The sequence below is a fragment of the Misgurnus anguillicaudatus genome, chromosome 25, assembly GCF_027580225.2.
Source record: "Misgurnus anguillicaudatus chromosome 25, ASM2758022v2, whole genome shotgun sequence".
In the NCBI taxonomy this organism is placed as follows: Eukaryota; Metazoa; Chordata; class Actinopteri; order Cypriniformes; family Cobitidae; genus Misgurnus; species Misgurnus anguillicaudatus.
This window is the reverse complement of record NC_073361.2, coordinates 33,721,388-33,738,588: the sequence shown is the minus strand read 5'-3', so window position 1 is coordinate 33,738,588 and position 17,201 is coordinate 33,721,388. Positions and strand designations below refer to the sequence as shown.

Genomic DNA, 17,201 nt, shown 5'->3' with positions numbered 1-17,201 from the left:
GATTTTGTGTCAGATGTGTTGATGTAAAATGCTGTCTATGTAGGCCGCTCACTTGGTTTTAATTGAATTTATTTTCTTTATTTTCTCTCTGAAGAATATTAAAATGCATTCAAGCTTGTTATTTAATAAATCACATCTAGTTTTGAACAAAATTTATTTGTAAATATACAGCTGTGCACACTAGTTGGGAATAAAGTATGATTTAAAGTTATAATTGGCACTTTTCACTTCAATGCATCTTCCAGGTAGGGCTGGGCGGTATGACGGTATATTTCGTTATTGTGAAATAAAATGTAAGACGTAACAGATTTTTCTATTCCATGCATTTCTGTGCATTTTACTTTAAATTTAACTTGCCCATATTTTTAAACTGTTAAGCATTTAGTTAAAATCTATAGTGGGTGTCAAATTTCTGCACATTTTTATATTCCAAAAACAGTATAAACTTGAAACACATACCTTGAAATTTAATGTAATGGTGAAATATAATGAAAATGAAATAGATAGTTCCAGATCATCTTCACAGTCTTTAAAGATGTTTGTATGTAAATTAAACTAAATGAAATTAAATGTGTGAACCTGGCATGTGAATGGAGCTCATGACAGCGATATTCAACATTCACCACACAGTAATGTACAATACAGTAAGCAAGCGTAAATATGAAACTTAACTTGTATAATGTTTCCGTTCACATTTTTCTTAAATAATGTAGACTTCTAGTCTCTAAATGTAGTCAAAAGCACTTACACAAGGTTAAATAAGAGTTTGGCTTGTGGTCTTTCACATGTATTTCTTGAGGTGGGATGCACAGAAGCTGTATTTGTTCCTGATGTTAGGAGCTCTGTTGTTTTGTGGTTTTCTGTGTCTGGTTTTAATTACAATCAGAGGTCTCGGCAGGAATGTAGAGGTGGTATTTCAGGGTTTTGTGTGCGGTTTGGTGGTTTGTGCACACACACAGCAGTAGTGTATTTGATGGATCCGATTAAATGAGATCCAGACTTTTACATGAGAGACTCTTTTAGTTTGCTGCCGCGCTAGATGATTCGTTTGATCCCGTCTGAGATCTCTTTACTTTAAAGACATGGCTGAAAATGTGCTTTTAGTTTAAAGTAAAACGCAGCGAATCATTTTCTGCCTGCATGACTTCGACTATTAAAGAAATCTTTTCGGCACACAGTTGAATCTGTTTGTTCTGGTTGTTGACAGACTCAATAATTCTGCCCCATACAAACCTCATCAGTTACTCACTAATGAGGGAAGAGTTAATGTTGTTACTTTATATAAAAGAAAATTTACTTGACTCTTTAAAAATGGAATCAACGTTTTGTCTTTAAAGTCAATAGTAAGAATACACGCTATGTTAACATTGGACATAGTGTTGTGTCTTGGGACAAGGTCAGCATAAAGTAGATGTTAAATATATTGTTAATAACAATAAAAAGGATTAGTAAAGTGATGAATAGGGAAGAGAGTTTTTTCAGAAAAATGTGGTGGTGTATTTGGGTTTAAAGGTGAGGTGCTGAACATCTTGATGATGAAGTATGGTGCATACTCGCACAGCCTTGCAAAGCATACTTCATTTGACTTAAACACATACGGACGCATGCAGTACCTCTCCTGGCTGGTCAAACGATTAATCACGATTAATCACATTCAAAATAAAAGTTTGTGTTTGTATAATATATATATGTGTGTGTGTGTTCTGTGTGTAATTTTTATGTACATTCGATTCGGTTATTAGTCCATCACCTGCTTTCAGATAGAGAGGCATTTACTACACAGAGTCGTATTTCAGAGAGAAGCTAAGCAAAATTGCATACAATATCGGAAGCGGTTTTCCACGATTATGAACGCATTTTTGCTAGCCGGTATAAATGAGGATAATGTCTCTCATATATGTTCTTCACTGTCAATGTACTGTAGGTTGCACATGTTCTGGTCAATTTTGTTTATGCAGTTTTTATATTGACTAGCCCCCAAGCCTCACAGTTTCCACCTTGTGAATAAACTATTTACTGCAAGAAAATTAAATGCAAAGTGATCTATACACAGGCCTTAAAACTCTGGTGAAATGATCTACATATTGAAATTAATAATCAAGCATTACATGCTAGTCATCCCATATAGCAACCACTGACAACATCTTAGCATCATTGCTGTGAGTCTTGCACACACAGTCACAGATTCTCTGTAATATTTCACTTGTAATGTCTTTGACTTAATCTGCTTTAAAAGCTGCAGAAGGTACATTTTTACATTTTATCTTTGTCTTTGCTTTTATCCAAAGTGACTTACAATGCATTACAAAGTATAGGCTATATTTTATATCAGTATGTTTGTTCACTGGGTTTAAACCCATGATGTGTTGTGCTGCTAATGCAATGCTGTACCACTGAGCTATAGAGGAGCACAGGTGGGAGAGTTGAGATGCATGTGGAGTTATTTGTCTGGTTTCGGCCGTAGGGTTTGGCCCTTCTGTCCACAGCCGGCACGCAACAGTGAATCTGAGCCAGCTGATGTCCGTAAAATCTGATTTAAAAGAAACCGTTACAGTAAAATTATATTGCCTGTATAATGTCGATACACTAATGCGTCTCGCAGGGTCTGCGTCCTGAAGTCATGTTTTAGTACATACTTTTTTTGTGTATGTGACATCTGCTATTACCATTAGCTGTAATGTTCCCATGACGGTCTGTGAGTTCAGTCTATGAATGCTGATGAGCGATGCATTCGTAGGACGGACACACAAATGCGACGCTGATCTCAATTTTAGTAAATTCTGTCATGCCGTTGGTGTGTATCTGTGATGTCTTAAGTGTATGTGTGTGTGTTTATGTGTGTGTGTGTAAGCGCTTGACTGAAAAGGTCTTTGTCTATGAGGATGAGGAAAAGCTCTACTCCCACATTCGCCGTTGCCTGGCAACCGCAATGCACAGATTGTGGAGAACATCTGTCGTGGCCACTGATGCCAAATTGGTGTTGTATAGTAAACAGTACTCGCGCTCACCGGATCCGGCCCAGCTCCCGCCCCGCTGTTCCTTTGTGCTGATCTGAGATCAGTTTCTCAGCTCCCCGTGATGAATGAAAAACTGTTCTGTTATCAGTGTGAGGTTCTTGTTTCATGACCCTGACTCGGCCTTTACTGAATCGTCTCTCAAGGGTACTGTGTCTTTGTTAGATGCTACTACTTCACCTTAAACATCTCAACTCATGTTTTTTTTTTTTGTAATGAACCACTCTCATTATTTTATCTCTCGCTAAACCTGCAGGAGGTGAAAATCTGAGAACTCAACTGTAGTGAATAGGGATGCGACGATAAATGCTGATATACACTAACAGTACCTGGCTGATAGCTATCCTGAAACGCATATAGCTGATATTATGCACAGCTCTTTCATGTAAAATCTGAAATCACTGTTAGTTTGAGTCATTTATAACATGTATTTAAAAAACTCGCGTCAAACATAATCATTATACATATTCTTTATTATCATGAAAATACCTGAAAAGGTTTGAAGAACAGCTTAAGCCAGTTTCTGGAGCTGCGTGTGTAATGTTTTTTCTTCTGCGGCCCATATTGAGTTTCTGCACGAGAGCGCCCTCTGCTTTTGGATGTAGCAGCATTTCACTGTAATTTACAGCTGATTTATCGGTGCACCCTTAGTACTTAACTATAGTGTGTACTGTAGTAAACATTGGAAATGCACTGATTGCCGTTTTCTTGGCTATTTTTCTGTAGGTGTGATTTGCTGATTCCGATTTTATTTTTAAGAACTATAATTGACTGGGTGCCAGCCGCCCACAACATTTTGAGGATGGGAAGATCGGTCTGGGGTTTCTCCGTTGAGGAGCTACTATGCTAGACCCAAAGCTGGTCGAACCAATCAAATTGTCAGGGCGGGTTTATACGATGATGGACAGATGAGCAACAGTAACGTAATCAACCATGTCACCAAAGAGCATGTGTGTTGAATTTGTTTACAACGAAGTGTCATTTATCAGCTAGCTTCGATGGTCGCTATAAAGACGGGACATGAAAACCCTATTGTCATTGTTGTTTCTACTTTGGTCGCACTTATGGAGTAAATGGGTATCATGGCGATGCAACTCGGCGTGCACGACAAGATGGATATAATTAGCGGTTGTTGCCACCTCTTTCCAGAAGCCTGGAATCGTGGCTGCTGAATAAGAAGTGGAGGGACATGTTAGGCTCCGATATTTTTCAAGCCAACATAATGGGTTTCATCGTTGATGAAGTTCACCTAACATACAAATGGTAAGAGGTAGTCTGACTGTATGACTTAGTAAATATTTAATGTTGTGATATAAATGAAATGTTGTAAACATAGTAGGTTTTGATGTACGTTCGCTAACTCAGACTTAGTATAATCATAATGTTAGTGTCATTGTAGCGAAATAACTAGCAGTTCGGTCAGGCTGCAAAAGACGCCATTTCAACATACATCACACACTCCGTTGCTCTGATTGGTTGTAGGTCTATCCAATTGAGTGCAGAGGCATTTTTTGGTTGAGACACGCCCCATAATCATAGCCCGGTGGAGTGGTATCAGACTCAAATTCTGACTAGAATTGAGTATGACAACGTCAGGCTAATAATTGACAGCATATAGGGTACGAAAAAAAACTTTTTGTCATCATAAAATAAATGATTAAATATTTTACCAAACTGCATTAAATTACATGCTTTTTTTTCTCTTTAACAGATCTCAAACTAAAGTGCTCTCAAACTCAGTCAGGCTCACTGACGTTATGGTAGATGTTCAAATATGTTGGACAGCTGTGGTTAGAAGCATAGTTACTAGTTAGTTAGTATGACGTGTAGACTTAGTTTGATCATGCTTTTGAATAAAATAAGCAAGCACATGCAGTGCATTTATATATCCATCATTGTAAATATATGCAAAGTCATTTCATGTCTTTTAGTTTGTAAACAGAATTTAAGGGCTGTTTTGGAAAACTGCGCATGTGTGCAGAGCTACGAGCGTTAAGACCCTTGGGATGAGTGACAGAGAAGGAAACTTGCGAATGAATAAAATATCTTAAAATTAAATAACAGAGAACTAAAACACAACATCAAAAGCCGTCTTTAGATGCAATGTATGTTATTTACAGCAATAAAAGGAATCGATATAGGCACGGGCGGTTCGGGTTGTAGTCTTTATGTTAAATGGATCATATTTCTGGGTACAGAACTGTTGGATAACTGGATGGGAGCAGCTTCCACTGCGAGTGTGTTCGTGTGGCTGTGACGTTATTGCTTGCGCAACTGGCAACAATTGGAATTGAAATCTCATGAGACTGACGAACGTCCGTAAAATATAAAATCAAAATTGGTGCATCTCTAGTAAACATATCATTGTTCGTAAATGTTTAACAGTCATTCAGGATGAATCTCATGAAACTCTTAAGAAAACATCCATCTCATATTATGAATAAAGAGAATAAAAGGGAAATTATTACTACTATTATTTTTTTAGGTTTTATTTTGATTTATTTTGTTGTTGCATTTGTGAAATTAAGTAAAATTCCAAACTCCTCCTTGATGTGAAAAAATAACATTTATTAATGCACTGACTCTGTATATTACAGTAATAATAAAAGTGCATCACCTTATAGTTAAACAAATGCCACGGTGCATAATAATAATAAAATGATGCACAACATTATTGAAATAAACATATTGAGATTTACAGTGTCGTAAATAATGAATAAAGTTTATCTGATTGTTCAGTATCAGCAGATACAGTAGAGTTCAAAGGTCAATCTCATGTCATCTCATCCTTGAGCTTTGCTTTCTGATTAAACTCTCATCGCTCATGCTGCGTGATGAAATCTCAACCGTTACTGTAGGTCATTCCTTTAAATAAATAAATCTGCCAATATTTTTTCATTCATACATTATTGATCCTAAATCTGAGCCTCATGCTACAGATGCTTTTAAATCCGTCTGTGCATCGGGACGTCTACAGTATGTTCTGCACTAGAGTCGAGTCTGTTATTTTATAAAGACTTATCTGTCTTACTGCTGTTCTGTACGCTCGTCTGCTTTATTGAAAGATCTCATTGTGTATCTTCTGCATTTGTGGATGTTAAAGTTCTCTCTGTGTGTTTCAGACAGGCTGTGTTTGTATTAGTAGTCATTGAACACCGGATGAAGTGTTGTTTTTCCCGAGCTCTATATTCGTGGTAGCACATGGTCAGATGGAGTTCATGTCTGCTGGATGAGAAACACTGAACCATCTGAAACATATCTAGATGATGATAGGGTTGCAGAAAGTTTCTGGAAACTTTCCATGGAAAATTAATCTGTGGAATTTAGGAATATTCCAAATTGGAAACTTAATAAGAATTTAAGGTTAAGGAAATTTATATAAACTTTATCATACACAAACATAAATAAAGATTTTGTTTGGTCATAAGCTGACATGCATGCAAGGTAATACAAATTTAAAAAATGACGTATAGTGACGTAGTGTGTATTGTTGCAAAAGATTTTTATTTTAAATATATTGTACTTTGTTTTAATTTTTTTTAAACTTTTTATTCATCAAAGAATCCAGATATTTGTGATCATCAAGCCTGGATTTATTTGACCAAAAATCCTCTGAGAAATCATTCTAGTAAGCATTGTGCTGTGTGCATGTAAATGTGCAGGAGAGAAATTCACCCGAATAGCATGAAATCCAGTTGTTTAAACAAAATTAAGCTGCAAGATTTTTTAACTAAATTTAATTTAGTTAAATTTAGAATTTGTTTTTTCAAATTCTCAGTTAATTCCCACAGAAAGATTCCAGCCATTAAAATTCCTGGAATTTTGCTTTCTTAAATGCTGATAATATTGTCATCATGTTCTCCATGAGATGAGTTCAAACTGCACATACATCTAATGTTAAAGCTATTATTTTTGCTTCAGTAAGAAAACTTTTAGAAATGTTTTAAGCTCTGGATGTCATCTTCTGATGTAATGTCTCATTAAAGTGATGTCCTCTTGTGTTCTTGCAGGACCCAGCCATGGCGAGGTGGAGACCAGTGAATGTTTGTACTTCAACGTCAACTGGGAGATTGAGAAGACGAATCGCAGCGGTGTGGAGCGATGTGAGGATGAGAAAGACAAACGCTCGCACTGTTACGCATCATGGAGGAATAACTCGGGAAGTATTGAGCTGGTGAAGAAGGGCTGCTGGCTTGATGACTTTAATTGTTATGACAGGTCAGTCACCTCATTCACCATCAAACATCATTATTACAACATCTCCATCATTACATTACTCACAATCTTCCCTTTATGACCCTATACAGAATCACTAGTTGTGTTTTTATGGGGACTATGAGAAAACGTTCAGCTTGCATATTTGTTAGTAAAGCTACTGATGTATTCATATATTAGTAAGAAACATCTCTGATGTGTATGTCACCTTAAATTAGACTCAATTAGATTCAGTAGATTTATTATAAGGACTGTGGACTATCATTTGAATGCAGACACATTTATCCTAAGCAACTTACAAAAATAAGGGAAATTGTAAAGTGATGAATCCTATGGAGGCAATAATATGAAGAAGTGCAACGCAAAGTTAGAAGTTTCAAAAATTGGGATTTCAACATGTTCTTGTTAGGTGTTTATGTAAAGAGATGGGTAAATTAACAGGAGGGATTTTGTGCCCCTTGATATTTGTGTCTGCGAGGGTAATGTCTTAAATTTCAATTGAAATACCTTGATATAATATTACATTTCCAAGCTTCCAGCCCTGTGTTCATTGATATGAAAGCAGATTTCAGTCTGGCTCAGACAGCGCTGGTGTTGATGGGTTCAGTATCTGAATGCTATCATCAGGTTACAGAGTTAGGGGGGTTTGCAGCTCTGTTACATCATTTAATGGATTATTTCTGCTGCTTTCTAAGAAAATAAACTCTGTGAGCTCTAAAGAGATTTTCAGCAGTAAGACTGCTTTGGATGCTGTTGTTGTACTCATGAAATCTTCTGATGTTTACATAAATGAGACTCATCATTTCACATGTCAGTTTTCACACAGTGTTCAAGAATGCCGTACATTTGATCTCACGGCATGAAAATCTTTCACTCTGAGGTTGATCGTGATTTTGAGATGTGTTACATATGTAACTTATATTAGAGATGTGTTACATATGTAACTAATATTAGAGATGCATTACATATGTAACTGATCAGAAATGTGTTACATATGTAACTTATATTAGAGATGCGTTACATATGTAACTGATAGAGATGTGTTTCATATGTAACTGATATTAGAGATGCGTTACATATGTAACTTATATTAGAGATGTGTTACATATGTACACTAGATGTCGCCTTGGCTACGGCAGTTCATTGGACCGAATGCGTCAAACAGAGCCGCCATCTTGAAACAGGGGAATCCCGCATCAGCGTCATTGTAGGCAATGGTGTAACGCAGTGTTTCCCAATCCTGGTCCTCGGGCACCCCCTCCCAGAAAGTTTTAGATGTCTCCTTATTTAACACACCTGATTTAACTCATCAGCTTGTTAGGGACACATGTTTACCATTTTGGAAGGAGGCTGATGAGTCAAATCAGGTGTTTTAAATAAGGAGACATCTAAAACTTTCTGGGAGGGGGTGCCCGAGGACCAGGATTGGGAAACACTGGTGTAACGGAAATAAAATCACCATAAATCGTCATGAATGCGATTTTCTTCGTTTTATTTTGGTTCGTTTCAACAGTCAGACATGTATTTAGCATTGGGTCAAGAAAAAAATTAAAGTTTTAAAATTTTGGAAATCTACTTTTTCTAACCATAATGCATAGTGCTAGTAGCCCTAACATCCATACGCAGCACAAAAGTCCGGCATCGTCCATATGTAACTGAAGTACAGGCGTGTTACATAGCAGCTTATACCTAGATACTTCCTATGACAAGACCCCTGGTATCTAGAGATGGCGGCGGTTTATGACACATGCTCAGAACCTACAAGATATGTAACTGGTATTAGAGATGTGTTACATATGTAACTTATATTAGAGATGTGTTAAACTGATATAAGAGATGCGTTACATATGATGTAACTGCTTGAGATCATTCAATCATCTTTGTGTATGTCTGAAATATAATGTGAAACTCAACACCTCTGTAGAGCTTTGGTTTTAGTAACACCTTCACTTCTAATGTTTGTGAAGGATTCAATAACCCAGAACAGAATTTTTATTGAACGTCACTATAGTGAGCAGGTCCATCCAGCTTCACAACAGACCACAGATGAAGGTCTTTGGGGTTCAGAGTGACATGAGGATGAGTAAATGATCAAGTTTTCCTCTAATGTCTTTCTCTTTATGAGCACTAAAAGCAGACTGGAATAAATCATTTAGACGCTTTTCTAATGAGATGTTTTGGAGAGGACTGAATGCCTGCAGGGATGAAAATTGAATGGTGTTTTTTTTTAAGTCGTTTTGTCCGAGAGCTCTTGTTGTCTAAGCAGGTGCTTGAAAATAAAGCTCTACTGAGTCTCCAATCACACATTAGTGCTCTCAGAATCTAATGAAGGTCTCGTTTGGGTTTTATTATTATTAGGCAGGATTGTGTGGCCACGGAGGAAAATCCTCAGGTGTTCTTCTGCTGCTGTGAAGGAAACTTCTGCAATGAGCGCTTCACACATCTTCCTGATATCACCGGCGATCCAGGTGAGCCAGCGCCTCACTTATACGTGTGTACATGTATCTGTGACCTTCTTAATAGTTGATGGAGACAAGCAAACTTTAAATCATATCATGTTTAAGAGCAATCTAAATGTGATATGGCAGTCATTTCTCTCTCTCACTTTCTCAATCTCTCTCTCTGTCTTTCTCTTTGTTTGGTCAGAAATCGAGGCTCCGCCCTTCATGCCGTCTCTGTTGAATGTTCTGATATATTCTCTGCTGCCCGTCACCATGCTCTCCACGGCTCTGCTGTTGGCCTTCTGGATGTATCGGCACCGTAAGCCGCCCTACGGACACGTGGACATCAGTGAGGTCAGACTGCGCTCTCTCTCTCTTCGCTGCTCGTCCATTTCACACACGTGTCTATAAGGAAACCCCTCGTGTAGCACATTTGTACTCAATAGTTAAACTGCTCCGCTTAATCAGCTTATACTTTCTGTTGTTTGGCGCCACCTGCTGGTGTTTTATTGTCAGTGTTCACTTAATATTTTAGTGTCATCTTAATCCCGGCACACACCAGAAGATAATCGGGCTACATTTGGGCCACAATATTAATGACATTTCTTTATGTCTGTCAGTGCACATTTTAAACATCTTTTGTTGTGCCCCTAGCTTAAGGCTGCGTTTAAGTCCACTTTTAGTAATCCACTTGCAAACCAGACCAGTTTTAAAGTGTGCACTTTATATGTACACTTTAGTGCTCCATAGACCACATTGCACCTCGATTGTGATGTCTTATTTCTATAATCCTTTCTTACAATCACCACGTTTACGGCGCATTCACACGGGGCGTCAGCGTTAACGCTTCCTATTCACTTTTAATGGGTGACGTCATGCGTTGCCCAACTGAATTGTGGATCCGTCGGCGCCGCGTCAGTGCCGTTGCTCGCGGCAGAAGTTGAACATTTCTCAACTTTTCAAGCGGCAACGCGTGCGTCAGCCAATCAGATCGCCTTATGCAAATTACCTAGACAGAGCCAGCCAATTACGTTTATGGAAGAACGGAGCATGTGTAGCGGCCACTGTGATTGGCTGTTGGCCACGCTTCAGACAAGCCTTCCGTTAAGCGTTAACGCTTACGCCCCGTGTGAATGCGCCGTTACATGCACCCTCATAATGAGATTTTAATAGGATTTTGGCCGTATTTTGATTATACTTTACCTCATGCATGCATGTAAACAGGAGTGAAGAGGTTATAGCTCCAGTCATGCAAACATAAAAACATCCGATTAAGTCCTTACTCTGATTATTGGGAATAATCGCATTATTGGTGTAGGTGTAAACGTAGTCAGTTTTGCATTGCTGCAACTTGGAGAACTTTAAAGTAATTTTGCAAGCATAACAAAATTGCAAGTCAGATTTATTGGTGCATTATACAATGAAAGTATCTCCTCCACACATGTTTACAGGAGAGAATTGTCCATATAAAAATACAAGTACAGAATATAAATAGTATAATGTATTGAATTCTGTGGTCATTATTTCATCTTTAATTCAGTATTATTGATAATTTGAAACAGATGAAGATCACTGTAGATAATATTTTGTGTCATGTTTTTAGGACCCTGGTCCAACTCCTCCCTCGCCGATAGTGGGACTGAAACCTCTACAGTTATTGGAGATTAAAGCCAGAGGTCGTTTCGGCTGTGTGTGGAAGGCTCAGATGATGAATGAATACGTAGCTGTGAAGGTTTTCCCCATCCAGGTCAATCCCAAAAACCTTCTTATGCTTTGTCATAAACCTAGAAAACACTTTGACAAAAAACATGACTTTTTTCAGCATTTGTTTCAACGTTGCTTTGGTTTTAAAATGTCATGTTTGGCTCTCTCACAGGATAAGCAGTCATGGCAGAACGAGCGAGACATCTTCTCCACACCAGGCATGAAACACGATAACATCCTCTACTACATCGGCTCTGAGAGACGCGGTTCAAACCTGGAGACTGAATTTTGGCTGATCACAGAGTTTCATGAGAGGGTGAGGAGATCCAGACGTGATGGTTTTGGTTCTTCACATTTAGTTTTGGTGTATAATTGTTAAATATTTGCTGTGATCTTCAGGGTTCTCTGTCAGACTATCTGAAGGGGAACGTGGTGAGTTGGAACGACTTGTGTCGCATCGCTGAAACCATGGCGTGCGGCCTCGCGTACCTTCATGAAGACGTGCTGAGGTGTAAAGGAGAAGGTCCGAAACCCGCCATAGCTCACAGGTGAGACTTTCAACCGTCAGCTTCTGACAACAATAACAGTGTGATGTTCAAACTACACTCAAGTCCATCAAAATTCTTTGACTCACAGAGACTTCAAGAGTAAAAATGTGATGTTGAAGGCAGATCTGACAGCAGTTATTGGTGATTTTGGTCTGGCGGTTCGGTTTGAACCTGGTAAACCTCCAGGAGACACACATGGTCAGGTGGGACATTTTTATATTCTAAAAGACTACCTATATAGACTACCACTGTATAAAAAATTGAAGCCTAAATGTGTTAAAATAAATGGCAGCTGACAACTTGCACCAATGATGTCATTTGGAGTCCACTGATTGTAACGTGGAGCCGCATTTTTAAGGTCCCGCCCCTTTTCCTGTGTATACAGGAAATAATAACTAATTAAACCAAACTTATTAGAAAAACTAACACTTAAAAGTTCATCAATAACAGAAACCATTGTTGGGAAAAATAATTAGATTTTTAGGTTTGGCGCACGTCCCATTCATTTACATAGAGATGACAGGGTTTATGACCTATCCACCTTATTTTCGAAGTTAGATGATGTGACATATTTCCATTTTTTGTGCAAGACTTTGATTTTTATAGCAGCTGTTGTTGGTGCACACACAAAACATGATTAAAACAGTTAATGTTGAATATTTACTACACCTGCCATGAATAAACCAGTGGGAGGATGAACTGAAGAATTGGCCTGAAGCATTATATGAAGATTTTTTTCAATTATTTTGTATTGTTGCTCAGGGGTGACGGGTCTTCACAACTATAAAAGCACAGAGCAATGGAAAAGTGTTTTTAATGTGTTTGAGTTTTTATGGCGATACATCAAGCTTATCACGCGGTCCAACAGCATTATTTTTCACATTCAACACATTGTAAGTTATTTAAACAAACTATAATAAACACATTCAACTATTACATTTATTCAGTATAGTTTTAGTTTTATGAAAAATATTACATTGCATCTTACGCACTAGATGAAGACACATTCTTATGAACAAGTACGCACAAACACATTAAGAACTATTATAAACATTAACTAATAAGCAGTTTATGTTGTATTTATTCTGTACTGTTTTTTAATAACAGAATAAATAAAGCAGCTAAATCTGCATAAAATTAGTTGTTTTTGAACAAATACTGTATTTATTGTTTACTGGCAGTTTCTATGAAAGGTTTTACTGGATAAATACAGATCATGGGTGCATGTGTGTTACGTACACATTTATCTCTGGTGCGTGGTTTATGGTTAAAACAAATGTTTTGTAGTTGTATGACGTTTATTCTGTTTGAATGTCGGCTTTCTGTCAGGTGGGTACGAGGCGGTACATGGCACCTGAGGTCCTGGAGGGTGCGATCAACTTTCAGCGAGACGCATTTCTGAGGATAGACATGTACGCCATGGGTCTGGTGCTGTGGGAGGTTGCGTCGCGCTGTAAAGCCGCTGATGGTGAGAGCTGATGATTTCAGTGTGTGTAGATTAAGTCCTTAAGATTTCATGAGATGTAACACCTGTTGGGCCATCAAGCTCTTCTGTAAAGGGTGTGATTAAAATGACTCTTTATCTACAAACATATTTGTGTGCTGTGTTCCTGTAGGTCCTGTAGACGAGTACATGTTGCCGTTTGAGGAGGAGATCGGACAGCATCCTTCACTGGAGGATCTACAGGAGGTGGTGGTTCATAAGAAGATGCGGCCGGTGTTTAAAGACTCCTGGTTAAAGCATTCTGTGAGTTGTATAAGCATTAAATGTTGTGTAAGACACGTGATGGTTGTCGCGCGTCTAAAGATGTTAATTTGTTTTGCTTGAACAGGGCCTGGCGCAGATGTGCGAGACGATAGAGGAGTGCTGGGATCACGACGCGGAGGCCAGACTTTCGGCCGGTTGCGTGGAGGAACGCATCTCTCAGATTCGCCGCGCGACCAGCGGCTCTACCTCAGACTGCCTGGTTTCCATGGTGACGTCCGTCACCAACGTGGACCTGCCACCCAAAGAGTCCAGCATCTGATTCACGACGTCACGCGCAAGCAAACGAAACAACCCTCGTCTTTCCAAACTCAGTGAATCTCAGTAACATTGAAGCAGCTGCTATTTTATCCGAAACTTTTTTTAAGGTTATTATTATTATTATTTTCATTTTCCTGATCGGATCAGTAACTACCAGCACACCTTCTCTACTGTATTTTTATCGTTGAGAGATACAAACAGAGAGGACGTCTCGACGCGCATTCAGGTCCCGACAAATGAATGCAGGCCGTGCAGGTACCTCCGCGTTTCGCTTCTGCCGTTCGGTTTTTCATCCGATTGTTTCTCTCGCCTGTGATGACCGACCATTACATCACCGTGTGGATTTATTCGACACTGCTGCAAACCCACGAGGAACATGTTATGACTGTTACACGCGCAATTGATATTCCTCGCGGGATTCACTTTTTTAGTTTTCTCTTTCCGACAGTGTGTGCTATTCAAAATTACGGAAAACTTGTCTTTTTCGGAACTAACGGGTGTCAAAGAACACGGAAAAGACAACTGGATGAATTTCTTTCTTTTTTTGTGGTATTGAAATTGGTGACTGAAATGAGTTTGGATTTGGCTGAAATCTCTCCGCTGGCTGATGTTAAGCGGATTGCGTATAGAAATATGTGAGGTGACGAGAACGTTTAGTTTGGTGCGTAAACCTTTCTCAGGTATTTTGTGTCAAGAGTTTGTGGGGTCCATGACTGCCTTTCCCACATCATCAATAGGACAGAAATATTATGGTGCCCTCAACACTAATTATCAAAACAAAACATGCAAGACCGTGCGTGTGCGCATGTATGTGTGTGTGCGTGTGTGTGTGTGTGTGTGTGTGTGTGTGTGTGTGTGCGTGTGTGTTCTGTCTGTAATCTGTTGTTATAATGCAACATGTGTTTTGGATATTGATGGACTCGTATCGTACAGAGCAGAATCTTCTCTCTGATTCAGACTTCATGAAACATGTCCAACTCATATTTCACCTCAACATCAAATGATAAAAATAATAAAATAATATTTTGTATACAGACATTGAAGCCTGTTTGAAGGATCATTAGGATATTTTGCATTGTGACACATTATTCATTGTTCTTTGTGTAATGCTCATCCTGTTCTTGTTGTTGTAAAAAAATATTTAGTGCTACACTGCAAAAAAAATGATTTTCCAGGAAAAAAATTCTTTGTGTTTTTGTCTTGTTTTTAGTAAAAATATCTAAAACTTCTTAAATTGGTGATGCTTTTTTTTGATGAGCAGGGCATCCCAAGAAAATAAGTTCAAGAATATCAAATTTAAGTGATTTTTTTACCGCATTGGCAGATTCTTTTGCTTGTTTTATGCACAAAATCACTTAAATTTGATATTTTTGGTCTAAAAACTAGACTTGTTTTCTTGGGTCATTTTGCTCATCGGGAGGGAGTATCTTAATTTAAACATTTTTACCGAAAGCAAGACAAAAACACTAAGAAGTAATTTTTCTTGAAAATCATTTTTTGCAGTGTAGGCAAAGATTAAATCGCAATTAATCACATACAAAATGAAAGTGAATTTTTGCATAACATATGATACAAATAATAATAATAATATAAATATAAAAATGTGTTTAACTATATACAAAATAAAAGGTTTTTGTACATTCATAAATATGCTTATATATATAAGCATATCTATGAATGTACAAAAACCTTTTATTTTGTATATAGTTAAACGCGATTAATCTTTGCCCAGCATTAAAAATATTGTAAGTATGATTTGTTTTTAAATAATAATTTGCATAATAAGTACAACAAATATGATCACTATGTGTAGATGTAAATGAAAAAAGTGGAAAATAATATCACAATGCACAAATTGTTTAGTCTTTATGCAGAAAAGAACTTCTTATTTTTTTTCGTTTGATTTGGGGGTGAAGTATGATCTGCTCATGTGTCGGGTCCCTACATTTATTACCTTTTTATAACGGGGACCAAATCTGAATTTTAACATCTTGCAATATTGACACATCAATTTGGAGGCTAAAAATTTGATAAGTTTCACTTTGTGAAAACGATAAAATGAACACAGAAGAATAATATTTATTTTGTCTTAGATGTGGTAGACCGTAATCCACATTTTCATATGCCATAATTCAAGAGAGAAGTGCTGCTGTTTGGATGAAATATGCTGGTTTCTCCTCAGTAACATCATCCTCAGATGTGATCGCGCCTCACCAGAAATAAAAAAGCTTCCGAGACGAAAAAACGCAACTCGAAACAATAAAAATTAGTTGTAAAATGACAAAAAAAAGTTCATAAACCACAGACCACCTCAGACCAGAAATACCTCAGATTTTCTAAGTGTATGACTTCTGTTATATATTTTGTTAGTTGTGTTGTAGTAAGTATATTTTGGTGTAAGTTGGATTTTATGATAGGGAAATCATTTTGGAGAAGTTAAAAAAACATAGTAAAAACGTCCAAAATCTTTTAAGAAGTGCTAGCAGGTTTCTGTTGTATAAATGAAAGGAGCCCATGATGTAAATAGCTGTATACGCTTCTGGGCATCGTTCTTCATTCGAGCTAAGCTATCTTCCTGTACGCTTGCGTCATGGGACATTGAACCTTAACTATTTGGCGCTTCTTCCAAAAACTTAAAACGGATCGCCCCATTTTTTACATTTTTGCACAATTTTATACGTAACCCTCTGAAAGCGTTACGAGGGACAAAATTTTAAAAAGCCGACTCATGAATTTACTGTGAAGCTAAGTGATGACGTCACTTCACTCAAAGCACCCTTACCAAATTACATTCGCCCAAATTTTGACGTCGACGCGAATTCAGGCTCGTTCGATTCAAAGGCGTTTCAAACGGAGCGAGCTTTTATTTTAGGGCCAAATAAAGGTTTGGTGTCCCTACAGTGCCATTTCATTCTCTGCTCTCTGTACCCATAATGCATTGCAGCGGTTGCTTCTTGTTTTCCTCAGAGCTTTAAGTTTTTCTTGAATGGTGCCATATATCACAATCCAGGAGCGAGACCGAATGTTCTCAAACTCTCTTTGCTCTCCTACTCCAGCGTTGTTCTTCATGTTCCTCGGCTGGTTCAGTTCAGTGAAAGAATCTTGTTCTTCTGCATGTAGCATGCGTTCTCAAGATGACTTTTAAATGTTTCGGTGTCGCCCCTTTTCCAAGCTTTGCCAAGTCTGGGCCAGTGAAGTGTACGAGTACTGTATATTCTTATCCACTTTCCATCTCAGACGTCGATACTTTCAG

General features: G+C 38.0%; 1 protein-coding gene across 1 annotated transcript in view; it reads left to right on the top strand.

Moving 5' to 3' along the window:
• Positions 1 to 15,154, top strand: part of acvr2ba (activin A receptor type 2Ba) — a 34,635-nt gene extending 19,481 nt beyond the window's left edge. The window contains exons 2-11 of the mRNA XM_055182438.2: positions 7,025 to 7,232; positions 9,588 to 9,697; positions 9,876 to 10,024; positions 11,274 to 11,417; positions 11,547 to 11,690; positions 11,774 to 11,922; positions 12,011 to 12,125; positions 13,252 to 13,390; positions 13,539 to 13,669; positions 13,755 to 15,154. Of these exons, the coding sequence (XP_055038413.2) occupies positions 7,025 to 7,232; positions 9,588 to 9,697; positions 9,876 to 10,024; positions 11,274 to 11,417; positions 11,547 to 11,690; positions 11,774 to 11,922; positions 12,011 to 12,125; positions 13,252 to 13,390; positions 13,539 to 13,669; positions 13,755 to 13,949 (1,484 nt within the window). The 3' untranslated portion in view covers positions 13,950 to 15,154. The remainder of the gene's footprint in view (positions 1 to 7,024; positions 7,233 to 9,587; positions 9,698 to 9,875; positions 10,025 to 11,273; positions 11,418 to 11,546; positions 11,691 to 11,773; positions 11,923 to 12,010; positions 12,126 to 13,251; positions 13,391 to 13,538; positions 13,670 to 13,754) is intronic.
• Positions 15,155 to 17,201: the final 2,047 nt, after the last annotated feature.